Source organism: Microtus pennsylvanicus, chromosome 3 (assembly GCF_037038515.1).
Source record: "Microtus pennsylvanicus isolate mMicPen1 chromosome 3, mMicPen1.hap1, whole genome shotgun sequence".
Lineage (NCBI taxonomy): Eukaryota > Metazoa > Chordata > Mammalia > Rodentia > Cricetidae > Microtus > Microtus pennsylvanicus.
In genome coordinates, this window is record NC_134581.1 from 78,226,264 (window position 1) to 78,245,914 (window position 19,651).

The 19,651-nt window shown below is 45.8% G+C and overlaps 1 protein-coding gene across 3 annotated transcripts in view; it reads left to right on the top strand.

Annotated features, from left to right (window-relative positions):
• The window catches only part of Grik4 (glutamate ionotropic receptor kainate type subunit 4), a 431,671-nt gene that overhangs the window by 126,358 nt on the left and 285,662 nt on the right, over nucleotides 1-19,651 (top strand). For 2 of the 3 annotated variants that reach the window (XM_075966267.1, XM_075966270.1), the window contains exons 2-3: nucleotides 1,391-1,495; nucleotides 12,749-12,880. In XM_075966267.1, coding sequence (XP_075822382.1) covers nucleotides 12,799-12,880 — 82 coding nt within the window. In that variant the 5' untranslated portion in view covers nucleotides 1,391-1,495; nucleotides 12,749-12,798. The remainder of the gene's footprint in view (nucleotides 1-1,390; nucleotides 1,496-12,748; nucleotides 12,881-19,651) is intronic. The other variant, XM_075966269.1, reaches the window with a different exon arrangement.

Genomic DNA, 19,651 nt, shown 5'->3' on the forward strand with positions numbered 1-19,651 from the left:
AGCTTGAAGGAACCTTAGAGAACATGTAGCCTGGCTCCTTCATTTTGCAGCATCAGAAACCGATGCTCAAAGAGTTGGCTCCCAGAGCTGGTGTGCCCAGGCCCCTGACTCCACAGGCAGTCTTGCATCCCGGTGACACCAAACTCATTGCCAAGGACATGCCAAGCATTTACAGAGTGTTCCATAACTGTGTCAAGGATCACATTAAATTCTCCCTCAAGTCGCCACAGAGTCTACAGGTGCTGGCTTTTTGCTCTATGGTGGCCTGCCACCCACCCAGACCCTCTCTCTATCTGAGCAGCTTTCTTCCTGCTGGGGTGGGTGAAAGAACAGCAAGGAAGCAAACACCCATTTGTCTCGAGGAGCCTGGAGCGTCAGGAGAAGTAATCAAGATCTTGTTGCCCACGGCTGAGAGAAAATCTGTAATTAATCTGACTGCCCCTCTGATTTTCTCTGTCCCTTTCACCACCAAACACTGTCTGTTGGCTGTCAGCCTCTTCTCTGTCCCATCTGGGGGAAAAAATCACGATTAATGATCTGGCGGTCCCACGAGGACAGCAGAGGATAGTGCAGGGACTGCTGTGAGTGAGGAGAGTTGCCACTCAGTGCAGGTGGGCTGGGGGTCCAGACGGCATGCGCAGCAGCACAGCACCGCCGTGGGCTGTCCTCAGGCTATGCCTGTCCGCTTCATCAATCGGCCACGAGCATGAATCAGTCATTGTTTATTGAGCTTCTATGCAGAACAGGTCCAGTTGCATGTGTGTTAGGTAGATGTATCCCTGGAAGAGATCTTCCCTGTTCTCTGTGGCAGTGTAAGTGTGAAGGGAAACATCTCCTTGTCCAGGCAGTTGTTATTTCTGGGCGCTGCTTGTGAGCACTGTCCAAGGTGCTGGAAGTGCTGCTGCAGGTGGGTCAGTCTTAGCTCAAAGCAGAGACATAGAACAGGGGGTGAGGTGGAGTGAAGTGGAGGGGGGAGGGGTGTCAGAGATGATTAAGTCTGAGGCATGTTCAAGGAACACCTCTTCTGGCTTGGAGAAGCTGAATGATCTGGCCATTGTGACAGAGTGCAGATTAGTTTCCCCTTCTGGAAAAAGTAGGGTGTTAGGAGGCTGTATTTGGAGCAGGTGCATGGGAAAGCATAGGCAGAGAGGCAGAAGTGCCAGCTCCCACCACAGTGCTCCACCCTCCACCACAGCGCCCCACAGTCTTGAGAGGCTGTCACGGGGCAGTGTGATGAATGTCACCTCTAGGTCACAGAGGATGAAGGACCATAGATGGGGAGCTTGGATTGAGGCAAAATTTACACCTAGATTTATACCAGCATGTTAAATGCCTGGCAGCATGCACCATTTCTGAGCTCTTTCCCTGTATTCTTTCCTTATTTCAACAGGTACCGTGTGAGTACCTACTATGTGCCAGCCTGTGCCAGGCACTGGGGACACAGGTGGAAAAGTCCAAGTTGTTCCCTGCTTTTCTGATTCTCATCATCCTGGAGGTAGGCACTGATTTTCTTGGGGTTTCAGGGGATGAAAACATAGGGTCTGATGGCTCTGGGTTCCACAGTGCCCATTTCTGAAGACCAGGGCCAGCTCCGGCCTCCTTTGAAGGTGGCCCTCCCGCTGTACTTACGGTTGACACAACCAACCAGGGTGTTCAGAAGAGGGCTCCCAATGACATTGAGCAGATCTGCTTCTGATCCCTTGGCCTTCCAAATTAGACTGTATCTCAAGTTCTAGAACAATGCTTGGCATATATTACAGCCTCCATAAATATTGTCGAATGGATAAATGAACTGTCAAAAAGGAAGGAACTGTAAAAATCCAGTTATACTGTATCAAAGCAATACTAAATACAGTCATTTACATCAAATGCCTTCCATTTATGCCTGATCAGCACCTGGCATGGTAATTATCATGTAGACGGCTAAGTAGGTGTCAGATTAACCCTGTACATTTTATTTGATGACAGAATTACACTGAGTTCATGCAGGTGTGACTTTCGTTATGCCTAGCTCCAAAGCCTGGCTGAAACTAGAGACTACCTTTCAGAACAATGATTTCTGAGGTCCTCGGAACCCTTAGCCCTGGACCCAATGGGGAGAGATTCTCTTCCAGGCCTTACAGGAATGACAAAGGTCAAGGTCACACAGAACAGGACTGGCAGGCCTCTGACTCCTCCCCCTTCTCCATTTTAACAGTTGGCTTGGAAGAGCAGAAAAAGCTGGAACTTTCAGTTTCTCTGTAAAAGCCACAAAAGATTGAGGTGTTGGCCATACATTGGCATGCAGATGGACCTAGACTTAAGAAGCCAGCAGCTAAATTAAAATATTTGAATATTTTTGGGACAGAGAATCTGGTATCCTAGCATTTATAATACGACCCCCCCTCCAAGAAATCAGGAACCTCCTCTCCTGCTAAGATTAAATGGGGCTCTCAAAGCAGGCTGAGCATCCCCATCTCGAGTCCTAGGTGCACAGATACAGCTCTGCCTTAGGTGTGCTTGCACTTCAATGTGGACACACACACACACACACACACACACACACACACGCACAAAGGTCAGCATTGTCATAATTAGTAAGAGTGCCAGCCCAGGAAAACAGGCCCTGATCCCCGCCTAGGCAGCAGAGTAGATCTGACCCTGTTGGCAGAGATGCAGGTGGCATAGCACTAAGGCTGTGAGAACGGAATAGCTGGCCACAGTCCCTCATCTGCTATGTGGTGGTGAGGGTGAGAGAAAGATGTCCTCCCTGCCCCCTTGACCTTGCCACCTGTTGGGGGAGGGAGCTGAGTCTCCTCCCTTACCGGCTGCAGTACTTGGGAAAGTGAACTCTGCACCTTGCCTGGGCAGCACAGTGGAGCTGGCCCTGCTGGCTGAGGTGTGAGTGAGACAGCCTCCGTGGTGTGAGCATGGGAGAGCTGTCCCATTACTCAACCATGCCTGAGGAAGAGCTGACCCTAAGGTCATAAGAGCAGGAGAGTTGCCCCTGCCCCTCATTGGCTGCAGCGCTACTGAGAGTGGCCTCTACATCTCACCTGGGCAACACAGGAGAGCTGACCCTGAAGTTCTCGGTGGGTGCGGGAGAGCTGACCCTGTGGACCTGAAAGCTGGATGGAGAACTGGACCCATCCCTTGCTCATCTCTGCAAGGGGTGAACTGGCCATCTCTGCAAGGGGTGAACTGGCCAGGGCAATGCTGGAGATCTCACCCTGGTGGTGAGGAAAGGGGAGAGTTGGAGGGCTGACCAACTCTGCAACTATCCAGACCCAGAACCAGGCTTATGTGCTGGCCCGCCCCAACATCCATCCCATCTGTGATCTGGAGCACATCTGTGATCTGGTGGGAGTGGGAGGTCCTGTCCTGCACACCCAAGGCTACAGGATCTCCACAGCACAGGTCAGCAGCAGGATGTCCAGGAAGAGTCCCAGGGAGGTCCAAGCATCAGTGTTGTAGCAGAGACCAGGGGCCTTGAATCAGACTAATGATTCTTGTGATGAACGCCTGAATGTAAACATGTATGGATAAAGGGTTTACTACATGAGTCACTGAGTCACACTGCAGCTTCCATGATGAGATTTTCCCTCCCCCAGCTTCCCCCTTTTCTCTTAAATTGGGGGGTGGGTGGGAAATGAGTGGGATTGGGAGGCATAATGTGAAAGACACAAAGAACAAATAAAAAGAAAGTTTTTTAAAAAAAGAGTGCCAGGCTTCCCTTGAGACCATCTTGGCTTTAATCTGTCTCTGCATCAACCCCCAGTGCTGTGATTTGAATGCCAAATGTTCCCCACTGGCTTGTGTGTTTGAGCATTTGGTACCTGGGTGGTGGTGCTGTTTAGGGAGGTTGTAGAACCTTCAGGAGGCGGAGCTTAGCTGGAGGAAGTGGGTCACTGGGGAGTGCAGCTCATGGGTGCCAGCGCTGCCCTGCTTTTAGCCTTAGTTCTCTGCTTCCTCTCTGCCCGGACATGGGGCATCCCAGTCACACACCCCTACCACTACGAACTCTGCCATGACTTTCCCTCTCAAACTAGGAGCCAAAACAAATTCTCCTTTGAAGTTACTTCTAGCAAGTATTTTGTCACAGCAGGGAGGGAAATGCCAACCGCATCAAGAATGAAAGGACTGATTCTGTGCCTGGTTTGTTATCACTGGAATTTCCTTTGCTCCTCTATTTCCTCCTGTATCTTTCTCCACCTCCCTGTGGCATCATCCTTCGCCTCCCTGCAGCAGGGGGCTGTTTCAGGCCTGATGCTCATTGAACAAATAGGTACCATGCATTTACTGTTTATAAGGAGACTCTGGGGACACTGCTGAAAGCTGGGGACAGTCCTTGCTCTTAAGAGGCTCCCAGGGATCCCAGCTGGAGACTTAAAACAGCGTGAGCCAGAGAGGAAAGTGCCACCTCTGAGTCACCACAGGCTGCAGTGCTGGCTCACAGAGGAGGACATAATTCTGGGGATGTGCAGAGGGACACACACATACACACCTCAGGAATGTGTGCAGGGGAAGCTGCAAGGTATGATGGGAAGAGTGAGTGTGCATTCAAATATAGGGTATCAAGAAACACGGAACTTCTAAAGATTCATAAACCTCAGGAAAAGTGCACAAGGGCCCTGACCTGTGTAACTAGCATCCATAGGAAGAAATAGATCGTCTGCTCTGCAGAAGTCCCTGGGTCAGTGTCTAACCTGAGCAGAGTTCTAAGTGGTTATTAATTTTATAAATGATGGGTTTCATACCTGTACATAACCTGTTTGGAGCATAGTACCCTCCTCTTATCCTTTCTTAATCTCTCTCTCCTTTTTCTTTCTTCATAGTTCCCTCCTCCACTTCCACATCGCCTTTTACTTCTAGATCACAGATATGGCAGAAATCATGTTACTTGTGTTTCTCAGTCTGGCTTGTTTCTGTTAACATCATGCTCTTCAGCTCCATCCATTCTCTTTCAGATGACATGTTCTTTTCCTTTATTGATGACTAATACTGCACTGTATGTATGTATGTATGTATGTATGTATGTATGTATGTATGCCACATTTCCTTTGTCCATTCATCTGCTGGGCTGGCAGGCACCTAGGCCAATTACCTAACTTGACTTCATTAGAGGGTTCTCTAGTGTCACTGAATGTATGGAATGTATTTTTCCCTATACATATAAAGGGATTTTATTGGAATAACTTAAGACTGCAGTCCAATTAATCCAACAATGGATATCTGTGAATGGAAAGTCTGAGAACCCAGTAGTTGCTCACTCCTACCAGGCTGGTGTCTCAGTTGGTCTTCTATATATTCTGGGATCGTGAAGAAGTAGGCTACAATGTCTGTGGAGGAATGGGTATACTAGCAGTGCAAGGACAAGCAGGCAAAGAGCAAATGCTTCCTTCTGGTCCTTATAAAGACTTCCAGCAGAAGGTATGGTCCGTATGAAAGGTGTATCTTCCCACCTCAAGATCTGAATTAAAGACACATGCCTTCTAGTCTTAAGATCCAGATCAAAGGCCCAATCTAGAAGTGCATTCACCCACTTCAAACCGAGCAGAAAAATCTCTCAACAGTGTGCCCTCTATTTCTGGATTCTAGTTCATTTCAGATACAGTCAAGTTGACAACCAAAAATAGCCATCACATTGGCCATTGTCAATAACATAGCAATTATCCCAGATATGCCATATTTCCGGGTATGCTAGCTTCATTTCCTTCAGGTATATACCCAGAAGTCATATTGCTAGATGATATAATAGGGTTTTTTGGTTTTGGTTTTTTTTAAGGTCCTCCATACTGATTTCCACACTCTCTGTACTTGCTAATTTACATTTACACCAACAGCACATAAGGCCTTTCCTTTCCCCTACGTCTTTGCCATTATTTGTTGCTTTTTTTCTTCTTGATGACAACTCTTCTAACTGGTGGGAGATGGAATCTCAGTGTAGTTTTGAACTATTTTTAATGGCTAAAAATGTTGAGCCTTTTCCCATGTATTTATTGGCCATTTATACCTTTTAAGAAGCAGTTCCTCAGTTCAATTGCTCATTTATATGTTCTTTGAGCATTCATTCTTTTGGAGTTCTTTGTATACTCATTCTCTGTTGGGTGAATAAGTGGAAGAGACTTTTCTCCCATTTTGTAGGCTGTGCCTTTACTCTAAATTGTTTCTCTGCTGAATCCTTTTAGTTTGATGCGGTTCTGTTTATCAATTCTTGCTATAATTTCTTAAGCCATCGAAATTCTACTCAGAAAGCCCATCCTTATATTTTTAAGTGCTTTCTCTCTGTTCTCTAGTTCTTTGAGAGGTTCAGGACTACTGTTTAGGTCTTTGGTTAACTTTGAGTTGATTTTGATTCAGGGTGAGAGAGAGAGATCTAGTTTCTGGTGGCTCTGAAGTTTTCTGAGGATCCTGTGTTAAGGAGGCTGTTTTTCTTCCAGCATTAGCCTTTGTCAACTTGGTCAAAGATCAATGACTATAGCTGCTTGTATTTATTTTGGGGTCTTTTATTCCATTATTTTATGTACCTTACAGACTTTAACAGTGAACTGTATGGTACTAGGTTTTTCTTTGTCTGGATATCTTTTTATTAATATATCAAACTCATTTCTTGTTATTATTGTACATGGGATTTTTATATCCTTTTGATTCAATTTTGGTAGGTCTTTTGTATCTGAAAAATATGTGTACAGATTTTTCTAGATTTCTTGATTTATAGGGGTATAAATTTTCAAATTAATTCCTAATTAACATTCAAGATTTTAGTGGTATATTTTGTTACTCATCCTTCATTGTCTCTGAATCTATTATTTAATCCATTAATCTTTCTCTTTCTTTTGCCATTTTCTCAACTTCAATATGTTTATAGTGCTTCTTTATTTTCTCTTGCTGTTTGTTATAATTTCATTCCCTTATTATAAGAAAAAGTCACAAGATTTTCTTTCCTTTTTAGTGTTTGTCAAGACTCGTTCTGCAACCTAAAATTTGATCTCTGTTAGAGAGAACTGCATGAACTGCTGAAAGGAATGTGTATTCTGCAGTTTGGGATATAATATTCTGTGGGAGTCTCTTAAGTCTATTTGGTCTATAATATAACTTAACTTTGAAGTTTTCTCAGTGATTTTGGGGGGATTTTCATGATATAGCTTGATGAACATAGAGGTACTGAGTCATCCACTATTATTATATTGGAACTTTCCTGTCTGTGTTTGTTTTCATAAAATAGGGGGTGCTGATTCCTAGTGCACATATTTTTATAGTTATTACACCCTCTTGATATATTTGTTCTCTTTATCAATATGTAGCTTTTTGTTTTTGTTTGTTTGTTTTGATTTTGGTTCCTTGAGTTTTAGAGGTAAGTATGTTTTGTTGTGTTTAAATATAACTTTTTCTGTTTGCTTCTGGATTTCATCTGCCTGGAATATAATTTGCCATCCTCTTCCTTTCAGTTTGTGTGTCTTTGCCAGTGAGGTGTGTTTCTTGCAGGCAGTTGGGCCTTTAATTCTTACCTAATTAGCCAGTCCATGCCTTTTAATGGGAGAGGTAAGACCATTTACATTGGAATCTAATAGAAGGGTATCAGTTAATTACTATCATTTTAATGTTTTTTTCTAATGTGTGATTATTTTCTAATTCTCACTTGCTTATTTACTATTCTGGAGACATATTCTGTCCTGTGTTTTAGCGGTTGTGTTTGTCATTCTCTACTGTGTGAAGGATCCTCTTGGAATCACCTCTGCAGTACTGGTTTTGTGCCATGGATTTCTTTAGATTTTGTTTCTCTTAGAGGGTCTTTATATTTACTTTATTTCTGAAGGTCAACTGTGGTAGATATGGTAGTCTAGACTGGTGGGATTTTCTTCCATAGTTGAAAGAAATCATTCCACTCCCCCTCCCCCCGTCTTTAGTGTTTATGTTGAGAAATCCAAGTTATTCTGATAGGTTTACCTTTAGAATAAGCTAGCATTTCTCTCTGGCAAACTTTCAATATTATTTCTTTCTTCTGTACCCTTGGCTTTTTAACTGTAGTATGTGGAGGTTCTCTTCTGATCTTGTCTGTTTTTGCTTCTAAATGCTTCCTGTTCCTGTATGTCTGCATCTTCCCCCAAATTTTGGAAATATCTTGCTGTCATTTCACTGAATAGGTTTTATGCCCTTAGTCTATACCTCAGCACCAACTTTTATATCAAGATTATATAAATTTGGTCTTTTAATTATGTCCCAAGAGTCTTGTATGTTCTGTTCATAATTTCTTACATTTTAAAAATTGTTGTTTTCTGAGTATTCTAATTTACCGATCTTGTCTCCAGCCCCTAAAAGTCTTACTTTTAATTGGAATAGTCTATTGTTCTGGCTTTCCACTGGGTTTTTAAATTTATCTTAATGGGATTTTCATATTCATGATTTCTGCTAATTCTTTTTAAAAAAATCTTTGTCTTTTGAACTTCTGATTCATATTGTTTATTGCCTTCCTTAATTGGTCCAATTATTTTTATGCATTTTCTTGGAAGTCATTGGTATTTAAAAAGTCTTTTTTGTAAAATTCTTCATTCTAGTATTTCATCTTATTCATTATCTTTGGAGTCATTTGCTATAAAATTATGAGCTTTGGTAGGAGTTTTGCTGTCTTAGTTTCATATATCTTTTATTTCTATGTTAAGACTTGAGTATATTTGGAAGGGATAGCTCTTATACATTTTATCAGAGACAGGGTTTCTCTGTATAACAGCCATAGCTGTCATAGAATTCACTCTATAGACAAGGCTGGCCTCAAACTCACAGATATCCTTCTGCCTCTGCTAGGATTAAGGGGATACACCACCATGCCTGACTAACTATTATACTTTTATGTGAGAATCTCTTTAAGGAAAAATGATCTCTTGATGATGTATCCTTTGGTATATTGTGAAATGGGTTTGAATTATAGCTTACCTGTTAGTTTTTTTAGGGTTAGTCTGTTTTGACACAGTACATGTACTGTCAAAGCCTTTAGGTTGTACTTTCTTTGGAGGTCTCACAAGAGTGGTGTACTTCCAGTCTATTATGGAGATGTATTGTAAACAGCAGAATATATGAGTCCTCTAATCGTGTCTTCATGTACAGCCTGAAGGGATGAAGTATGACATACACTGTAGTCCTGCATAGATACACTAGCCACACTTTGTTGTGTTGTTTATCTCTGATATTTATATCCACTGCATCTGTGCCTACATGGATTCTGATCTTCAGAAGGACATTTTTATATCCCCTATTTGTTGTATTGAAGTATCCACTGAAGTTAGACCAGGGTTGGGTTGACTTTAGAGCAAAGTACCTGAACTCGTTAGCAGGGATGAGTGTGTATCTCGGCAGCAGAGCATCTACTCCTATGCTCGACTCCCAACCTGTGAAGGTGGGAGAAGACAAATAGCAGCAAGTAGCAATGAATCAGGTAGGAAAAAAATGTAAAACTCCACACCCACAACTCTCAACCTTGACAACAGCGACAGAAATGGTGGTGGTAAAAATAATACAAACAGAAAAAGTTGAAGATGTGATAGGAAAGGTATAATTAGGAGAAAAGATGAAGGGAAGTGGAAGCAAAAAAGTCCAAATATTCAAAGAGTGAAAGGAGAAAACATGTAAAAAGTAGAAAGTGAGAGTGAATGAATTGACTACTAGAAGGAGAAGAAGGGAATGAGCAATAAATTTCTGCTCCAAATGATTGAAAATGCAGAGAAAAAGAGGAAAAGCAAGAGAAATGCACATATATGAACAAGTCAGGAAGAAAAAAGGAGTCCCAATAAAAACACTGAAAAAGTATTGTCTCCGCTGGGACATTGATGTGGGCAAGGGTGGGTGAGAACTCACTGCTCAAACAGCTTGCTCCTCGTCCTGTGTCCTCTCCAGCTATGAGTCCTTGCAGAGAGCAGAGGCTGGGCTTAGCTGCCCTCCCTTTTCCAGGGCGTTCCTCACTCTATGGGAGTGGTTTGGGACCAAGCTGGTGAGAAGAGTTTTGTTTCTCTGCTTGGTAGGACAAAGTAACATGGAAGCAAATTTCTTTCAGGTGAAGTTTCTCCTGAATAAATCATTGCAAAGTATTCCCAAGGACAGGTTGATGCTGTGCTCCATTGGGGTCTGGGTCTCGGGCATTCTCATGAAGCCCCAAAGGAGGTCAGGACAACAAGCTGTATTGTGGTGAGGGGGTACAGTGGACCTCCCATTTTCCAAAGTCTGTGTTTTCTCAAGGCCCAGTGTCTACTTGCAATTGTGTATACCCGCTTAGTTTTTCTGACTCTTAGGCTGCCTGCTGGGAGTCCCTAGAATTAAGGACAAAGAAACTCTGTTTATTTTTGTGTTTCTGACCCCAATCCTACTGTTTATATTTTTGAATGAGCTTGCTTCAGTAGCTTTCTACTTGGAACCACTCTGGGTTGCAAGGTAGATACTGGCTGGGAGCTATGGTAATAATTGCTGTGTGAGAGAGGATAATGCAGAAGTTTGGTTTCTCCAGGCAGGGACTTACTTGGCTACAGCTTTTTCAATATGGCTTTACATTTACTGCACCAACCTTCTGTGTTGAAACAGACAGAGCATTGCTGAAGATCCAGCGCACGTGGCAACTCCAAGAACAACTAAATCCAGACGGCCTTTCTTCCCCACCTCTGTCTTCGTTGTGGTTCTCCCATTATTTCTTTCTGGTGCAATGATCTCTGGGCTCAGTCTTCTCTTTCTGTCTCTTCTGTGTGCTCGAGTGTTCATGAGTGTGAAAGTGCACCTATGTGCATGGAGGCAGGGGCACAAGCTTAGATATCATTCCTTAGGTGTTGTCCACTCTGCATTTTGAGTCAGAGTCTGTCACTGTCCTGGCACTTGCTGAGTAGACTAGACACACTCGCCAGCTGGCCTCAGCGAACTGCCCATCTCTGCTTTTTCCATACTAGGATTACAAGCACGCGTCTGTCTTTTATGTGTGGTTTCTGGTTATCAAATTCAGGCCCTCACACTCTATTGGCTCAGCTGTCTGTCCAACCCATGACGTCTGCATTTTCTTGCCCTTCGGTTGATAGCTGTAGATTCTGGATCTCTCCAATTTCTGTCTGTCCAGCATTAACATGTCTCTAACATGTCTCTAACATGTCTCTTCGTTACTCACCTTACTGAGAAGCTGTTTTCTGTCAGTGTTAATTTTAAACCACAGATAAGATTAAGTATGCTGCTTGCTTCTAACCCATCATTTTGGTGACATTTTTTCCACTGACTAACTTCTGATTGCAGAACACTTTTGTTTGGTTTTGCACTATAGAGTCATGCTGTATACAGTTTTGCGCCTGACATCCTTTTCTCTGTGTTGCGTTAATGACAGTTCTTGTGCTGTGCCATGCAGTAGTTGGTTATTCATGTCCATGCCTTTATCACACTGTGTCGTGTGATCGTACAGTATATTTCTCCGTTCTGCTGCTGCACACTCGGGCAGCTTCCAGTTTGGGAAAATATCAAGAATGCCACTGTGAACTTCTAGGATATGTCTTTGGTGAGCATCCATGCACTTCTGTTGGAGAAATATCAAGGAGTGGGGTCACTGGTTTGTGAGTATTTTTGGAAAGCTCGGGTAGACCAGTTCTCCAAAGCATTTGCATGATTTATGTCCTGTCATGGTGTGTGAGAGACCTAGTTGCTTCATGTTCTTGCTAACACTTTGTAAATGCTGTGCCTCAAAATGTGCTTCCTTGATGCCGGTGGATCTGAGCATCTTTTCCAAAGTAGATAGGCCATTGATTTTATTAGTTGGTGAAGTATCTGTCAAAGGCTTTTGACTGGTTTTCTGTTGATTTTCTATGGGGAGGGAGGGGAAAACATTTTAATATTTTTTTTCTTTCCTGGAGCACCCAGGATTAAATACGCAGGTTCTCAGGGCCCCCACTTTCATCTTAGTTGTGAGGCAGAACTGGCTTGGCACAGATGCCAAGTCTTAGAGTAATCGAGAGGTCAAGGGAGGGTTAGTGGCTCTGCTGCCTTGGGGAGGAGCAGCCACCTTGACAGCTCTGACTTTGATATGAGGTAGGTGAGGAGATGGAGGGAGCACGTGAGAAGGGCTTAGCATCTGTAGATGAAGCAGGTGCAAAAACTGTGTATTGGGCTGGGGTGTGTACCTCTGCCATCTCTTTGCTGGGAGGAAATGTCTCCCAACCCAGCCATGGAGGAACTGGCATGCATGTACTCCTTCATCTAGGGCAAGCTTTACATAAGGTAGCTTTCCCTGTGTTATCTTGGTCCTCAGACCAGCTCCACCAGGAGGGAATTAACACCGCTTATACAACCAAGGAAGCCACATTGAGACAAAGAGGAGCCTTGTGAAGACCACACAGGTGGCAGGTGGGAGAGCTGTACTTGGACCCATCCCGTGTGCTTCAGAATAACCCTCCTCGTGCCTCCTCTTCTGCATATCCACGGCTTCTATGCCTTAAGACAGAATGAAGATCTTGATTCTTAACTAGAGATTTTGGAGAGAAAGAGAGGTAGCATGGATCCCACAGCCTGTTAGAGCAGCCTGCCTTATGTGCATCAGGGGCCTTCTTTGATCCCTGGTGAGTGTAGGAGAGCCAAAGACCCCCAGTTCCACGGCTCTGCCTGCAGTTCCCTCATGGATGCTGCCAGATGTTCTCCTGGAGGGACTATCAGCTTTCCCCACTGAGGCCCTCGGGTGCTCTCCGGAGCCTCTGTCACTGGGATGGACTAGGTGGCTACCTAGCTTGTGTAGGACTCACATGCTTCCTCCACTCCCTCACAGCGTTATGTCATGCCCAGACCAGCAGAGGGCTCCATGAGGAGTTATAGAAGATGCCCCGTGTCTCCGCGCCTTTGGTGCTGCTTCCCGCGTGGCTCGTGATGGTTGCCTGTAGCCCACACTCCCTGAGGATCGGTAAGTACAGTCTGGCTCTGGGTGACAGTCTCATTGCTACCCTAACTGGACATAGAGGAAATATCTTTATATTTCACAGGCTCTGTGGGACGTTTCCCTCACCTCCCGAAGTGTGGCTGTGGCAGACGTGGAGGTGGTGAAGGCAGAGGTGGACACAGATGTGGATGTGGTAGGAACAGACTGGTGTCTCCCATCTGTTCTTCCTGCCAGGCTCCATCAGTGTCTAGAATAAAATGCTGCTTACTCCCTGGTATAAATCATGACAGATTCAGTCTGCGTGTGAAGGGGCAGCTGTTAGTGATGAAGGAGATTGAAAATGACTACGGGGATTCCAAATCCAGGGCTGGAGAGAAGCAGTTGCCCCTTTATTCTGATTGGTCTAAGAAGAATCTAAAAGATGGTGTTAAAATTGTCTTTGGCAATTTGAATGAAGTCCAGTGTTTGCTTGGTGTTTTCTGCCCAGCCTGCTGGGAAGGGTCTTGAGTTGTTATCTGCTGACCATAGCCTGGCTCTGAGCGGGGTGACAGGGCCACTTCAATCTCTTCTTTGTCCTTAGTGCTGTGGACAAGCAGGGTTGTGACTTACACCCCTGGCACCTCTACTCTTGGCAGGCAGGTCCTGGGAAACCTGACGCCTCCTCCCCTGCAACAAGCAAGTAAGCCTAGACCACTGGGAGCCAAGGCACCGTAGCTCTTGGGACCTGGAGACACAGCCCTGCTGGTGGGGATGAGGGCACCATCTACTCCAGCAAGAAGCAGCACCAACCACGAGATGGTCCCACGCAGAGGACCTGGGTAGTAGGCGGGAGGGAGGGTGTCAGAGGTTAGGCATGTCCACATGAGTATGTGAAACATGGGTCAGTGTGGAATGAGACGTCCAAATTCTTGTGGGCCGAGGAAGACCCTCCTAAGAGCAAGTCCTTCATTCTTAGGTTAGATGATCATTTCCCAGGGAAGGTTTTGCAGCCAGATAACCATGAGTCCTTCATCCCAGACTGGAGGTGGGTGGAGCAGAGTGGTTGCTTTGCTCACAACAGGGTCTTTTCTTTTGAGACAATGTCTCACTATATAACCCTGTCTGGCCTGGAATTCACTATGTGGACCAGGCTGGCCTTGAGCTTACAGAGATCTGCCTGGTTCTGCCTCCCGAGTACTAGGATTAAAGGGGTGCATCACCATGCCCAGCAGGACCTGGATCTTCAACGTGAAACCAAAAGGCTGGTGGCTGATATAGAAAAAGATGGCTTGATGCTTGGCGGGAGAGCCTTTCCCATCACAAGGACTGGTGATGGTCAAGATGCCCAGGATCATGGATAGCTCAGACCACAGTCAGGTCAGGCATAGCCTGCCGGAGGCTGAGCCTGCAGGTGCTCCAGCTGCTCCGTGTCACCTCATGGGCATATTTCTCCAAGCTAATGCAGCGGCTGCTGAGTGAAGTCTCAAATGTAGACAGGTGATCTAATTCTCTCCTCACCCTGCGCACAACTCCTTGTTCTGCTTGTTTTAAAAAAGACGTTAAAAGCAAGACCTTCCCTCCCCCTTCCTCATTCATTTCTATAGAAACTACAAAAGCTAATTTAATTCCGCTTAGTGACGATGCAAAATGGTTCATATCCTTAAGATGCTTAATTTATAAGATGCCTACAGTTATCTAGTGTTTGATGCAAGGTCCCCACCGCCACCATCACCAAATGAGCAGATAAAGCCAGAGCCCATCAATTTCCGTTTGTCACTAATGGGAAGCAGAAAAGAACTGAGCCAGAATTACGACCCCCTCCCCCACCTTGCCTCTCTGGGCACGGGTTCTCTGGAAGAAGGAAGCAGACACCGGAGTCCACAGGTCTCTGGCTTGGTTGCTAGGTTAGTAAGAGGGCTTTGACGGAGGTCCCTACAGGCTCCCTCCCACCCCCCCCCACCCACTGAACAATGCTGGTCTGACTCTGTCGAGACCCCAGTTTTGATTCATGGTAGTCTTCTTCTCACACAGATCCCACCATCCGTCAAGGTCAAAGTGTGCTTGATCTCTGAGAGAGAGAGAGAGAGAGAGAGAGAGAGGCTGCCAGGGCCGGTTTTCTTGTCTCCTTGGTTATCTTGGAGTTAGAAGCCTTGTAAAAGTCCCTGATGGTTTCCGGTGGCGAGGTGCTAATTACACAGACCCGGAGGGGAAGTAGAAGGAGTAGGGCAGGACTGGGAGGAGAAGTAGGTCAAGAAAATATGGGTAGCTGTGCTTCATGCCAGGCAGCCTGGCACATGGCTGGGTTGCGGCAGTGCTGAGGTTACCAGGTCTCTGAGGGGTTCACAGAAAGGGGAGGGGCCACTATTCCCCTCACCTTCTCAGGGGTCACCACTACCACCTGGTGAGCTTCTCTGGGTCTTTTTCCAGGGCCCTCCCCATTTCCTGTATCTTCAGAAGAGATAGCTGTCAGAGCTGGACTGAATACAGGGACAGGGAATAAATTGTCCAGTCAGTTCCATCCTCACCCCACTTGTCGCTGGTGACAATATGGATGTTTGTAAAGAGGCGACCGAACCCATTACCCTGCCTCGTGATGGCTGTTTTTCATTCAAGTGAGGCACAGGGCGGGAGATACAGCCAAACTGTCTATTAGTGTGTCTGCTGTTTGCCCCACCCCCACCCCCGAATGAAGTTTTGGGTAAGAGAAAGGGATTTTATTTATGGCTGTAAGGCTATCCGCATAAATTTCCCAACCTCTCACCTGTGTCTCAGACCCCTTCAGTCATCCATCTTCCGAAAATGTTTTTGATTTTGCTTCTGTCCCTCTGGGTCCTCTGAGTGATGACTGGGGAATCACAGGTAAATAAATGCCCCCAAACTGCTCCCATCCCTGCAACTTAAAGGGTCATGGCTGCTGGATCTTGCTATAACAGATGATGAGGATCCATTATCTAACCTGCTCATTTTTGCGGATGAAGTGATGTGGCCAAGGTCACATGGTTATATGTGGTTGGCCTGGCCTGAGAGCCTAGTGGTTTTGACTATTTTTTTTTTGTGACCTTTAGCCACCGGGCAGCATAGTCAACTTCAGTACCACGTATCATTTTCTCTTCATTTTCCCTAATGCTAGTTAATGTCCTTAATCTCTGCTGCACCGGACGCTAAGTTCTTATTAACTGGTTAGTGCTAGCTTGCCTTGGCTATTCCTTCCATGCTGCACTGTAGGCACACTGGGTAACCAAATCCAAGTGTGTGGGGAGACTTACCATGTTCTGCCTGTGCCCGGACCCTATGGGAGCACTGTTCTTCCCATCCTCATGGCTTGGAAAACTCCTTCTCTTCTGCTGCCTCCTCCTTTTGCTCCTCCTCCTGCTCCTCTGCCTCTTCCTTCTGTTGTTTCTCCTTCTCCTCCTCTTCTTCCTCGCCCTCCTCTGTCACCTTTGACTGAAATATCACTTTATGTGCAAATCCTTTCCTCAGGGATCTCCTGGAATCAGAGCGGTCCCTGCCGATGTATTGTGTTATTTCAGGTTTAAAAATATTGAAAGATGAATAATTATGGCTTGTATAGTCTCTCGCTTTGCACTGGCATTTTTATCCCCAGTGAGTTATCAAAGGCTAGCTGGCAGATGAGGAAACCAGCGGGGACTTCAGAGGTTCGGTCCTGATGCTGATGGAAGTCTCGCTCAGCATGGGTGGCATTGGATGCAGCACAGGTTAAGGCAGCAACTGAACCTCTGTTTGTCTAAGGCTTCCCTACTCAGCAAAGCAGCGGGGCTCAGATTTATTTGACATTCAGCCTCACTAGGACCCCCAAGCACTTTACACCTCCAATTTTTTACTTAGTTGATTTCCTCCAATGAGCTCCAGTCCTTTGCAGAGAATGCCCAACCTAGAGCATTCAAATGCTATAAAGATGAAGCTAATAGGAGAATTGGGAGAGACAAGTGGGAAGAATGAAACCCCTGGCTTCTGATCTCAGTGGCTGTGTATTACATCTATTGGACGCACTGAGACTCAAATCTACTGTTGATTTCTTAGCCTTGTAGAAGATTCACCGTGGGGATTTTTGAGTAGTGGGCTCCCCTTGTAATGTTATCACAGGATTTGATTTATGAAATTTTGATCAGCGTGCAGCATTCATCTTTATTCCAAATTGAATTAACTTGATAGATAATCAATTGCTCTTTCACAAGGATGGCAAATAGAAATTGATGACCATCCCCCCGCCCCCGTATGTCACCTAGAGATGGCATACAGGGACATCTCTGGGACACAATCTCTTCTCTGGTGAGCATCTCTGCGGAGTCTGCGACTATCTTACTCATACTTTTTCTCTCAAGGTCTAGCACGGTGCCTGGCCTACGGGACAAGATTCACCTACCACCTGCTAAATGAATTATCTGTGGCAAACTTTGAATCGTGAGCCAGCCTTTCAGTTTTCCAAAGGTCCTCTTCCCAGGATGAGTCAGTGCTCAAGCGTGGCATCCCATTTTGCTGGTCGCCTATACGACATGCAATTAAGAAAGTGTTGTAGTTTGAATGTGGAAATGTCCCCAGAGTGTGTGTGAACGTTTGCTCCCCAGCTGGTGATGCTGTTTGAGAAGGTTATGGCACCTTTAGGAAGTGGCGCCTCACTGGAGAATGGGGGAAGACAACTGAGTGAGGGCCTAGAGGTCTTTCAGCCAAGCCCCACTTCCTGCCCTCTCTCATTTCCTGACTGTGGATGCAGTGTGCCCCACTGCTTTGAACTCTTGCTGCTGTGATGGACTGCATCCTCTTCAACTGGGAGCCAAAAGGAACCCTTTGTTCCTTAAGTTGCTTCCTACTATTTATGTGGCCACAGTAACAAGGCAAGTAGCCAATACATAAAATGAATATTTTTGCCTCCATAATATGCATGTGTGTCCGCAAATGCCTGTGCATTCAGCTGACTGACTCCCTGTGCTCCACTCTGGACGGATGCATGTTGGGGAGGATACGGGAGGCTGGCAGGAGTTGAAAAACTGTTTAGGCCAGCATGGCCTGTGTGCTCAAAGATGACACAACTCCCAAACTCTTGGTGACATCAGGGCCGTGGTTTGCAGTGAATAGAATGTTCTGATGTGTTAGCTTAGTTTCTATGATACAGACAGAAGGGGGCAATGGTGTGAGGAAGAGCTCAGTGTTCTCAGGACTTGTGACTTGCCCAGGGTTCTATTGAGGTAAGTAGTTACAGCCAGTGGATGTGAACTGAGCAGAATCCGAGGTGTCACAGTCTGGAATGGCCTGTTGGCAGCACATTTTCTGTGGCCAAGAGCTGAAGCTTCCAGAGGCCAGAATGCTGGTGTCTGGACCTCACCAAGGAGTAGGCAGATCATGGAAGTGACCGTTAGTAGGTCGGTCTTCTCTGTTGGTTTTCAGCATCTGTGATGAGTCTTTGGAGGGGGTGGGTGTTGGCGAAGGTCACATTGCAAGGACACAGAGGTGAGACAATAGGGCCCGGATTCTGTAACTGTGAATTCTAGATGATGGAGTTAATTTCTGTATCTCTTTGATGTGTGGCTGCCTATGCACTAGAATGGCCTGGCTTCCCTGGGGTTCTTTTTTCCCCCTTCGGTGATGATATTCACTCCTCAGTTGGATGTAGCAAGCAAGGTCCAGGCCTGTCTGATGAGGGGACCAGTGGGTTGAGCAGGGAGTGGCATGGTACTGAAAGAACATTGCCAGAATTTCAAAAACCTGTTTCCAGTTCCATGGAATGAATGACTTACGGAGTCCTAAGATGTGGAGTGAGTCATTTGCACAATGTATTTGTGGGAAAGGGGGCCAGGTTGTAAAAACTATAGAGAGATAATTTTGTTTCCATATTTTGAGAAAATGTCTCTTTGGCAGGTGGAATGGCTTTCCAGGTGACCATCGAGGGGCATGACAGGGGTTTCAGCATCAAACTGGGGATTGGACCTGTTACCCCTAGGACCTCTAGCCATCTAGGGTGTGACAGTTTCGTTAGCCTTTGGTTTCATATTCACATGGGAAGACACTTCTGTTTCATTAATAACCATTAACAAGAGCTTAAATTGAGACAGCCACCTACCTAATTAAAGCCATGACCCTGTTTGGCTCCAGTTGCTTGGGAAGGCGTGATAGTAAGCAGATCTTTTGGTTTTGTGATATAGTCCGGCCTCTCTGGGCATGTCCAGTGTGGTGGGTGGGAGAAGCGGCTGTTGGATCTCGGCTAAGTGCTTGTGTGTGAGTCTGAGTGGGTGGGATACACTGGTATACATCGGCAGAACCTGAACATCCCACTCACAGCCTTGCGGCTCAGCTACAGGCAAGACCGCGGTCGCACTTAGCTCTCATTAGTCTGACTAAGCAGGCATGCATTCCCTGCAGGGCTTATGGGAGGTGCTGGGGAGCACAGGTCATCAGGGTACCGCAGACAAGCTAACAGGCTTCCCAGCAGCCCCTCTTGTAGGTGTGTGTTTCCTCCCATGTGGTGGCTGGTCAGCTCCTAGTGGACTGAGCCCGTGGCATCCTTTTAGCCCACCCTGATAATGAGGATTGTGGAGAGAACCCAGGCTAATCCAGGTTTGGCTTTGCAGGCACTGGCATTCACAGTTCTCTAGTCTGCAGACAGCACTCCTCTGCTGGTTCCCGGAGGTGTCACGGAAGAGTCTAGTGTTCAGCCATGCTTGAGAATGTCTGTCGGTATGACCACTTCAGATGAGAGGTGCTTTGCCCTGGACAACTATCTCAGGGTGGCAGGTGTTGCCACAGCCTGTTACGTTCCTTTCCTCCTGTATTTCAGGTGGTGACATCTTATCAGTCCTGGTC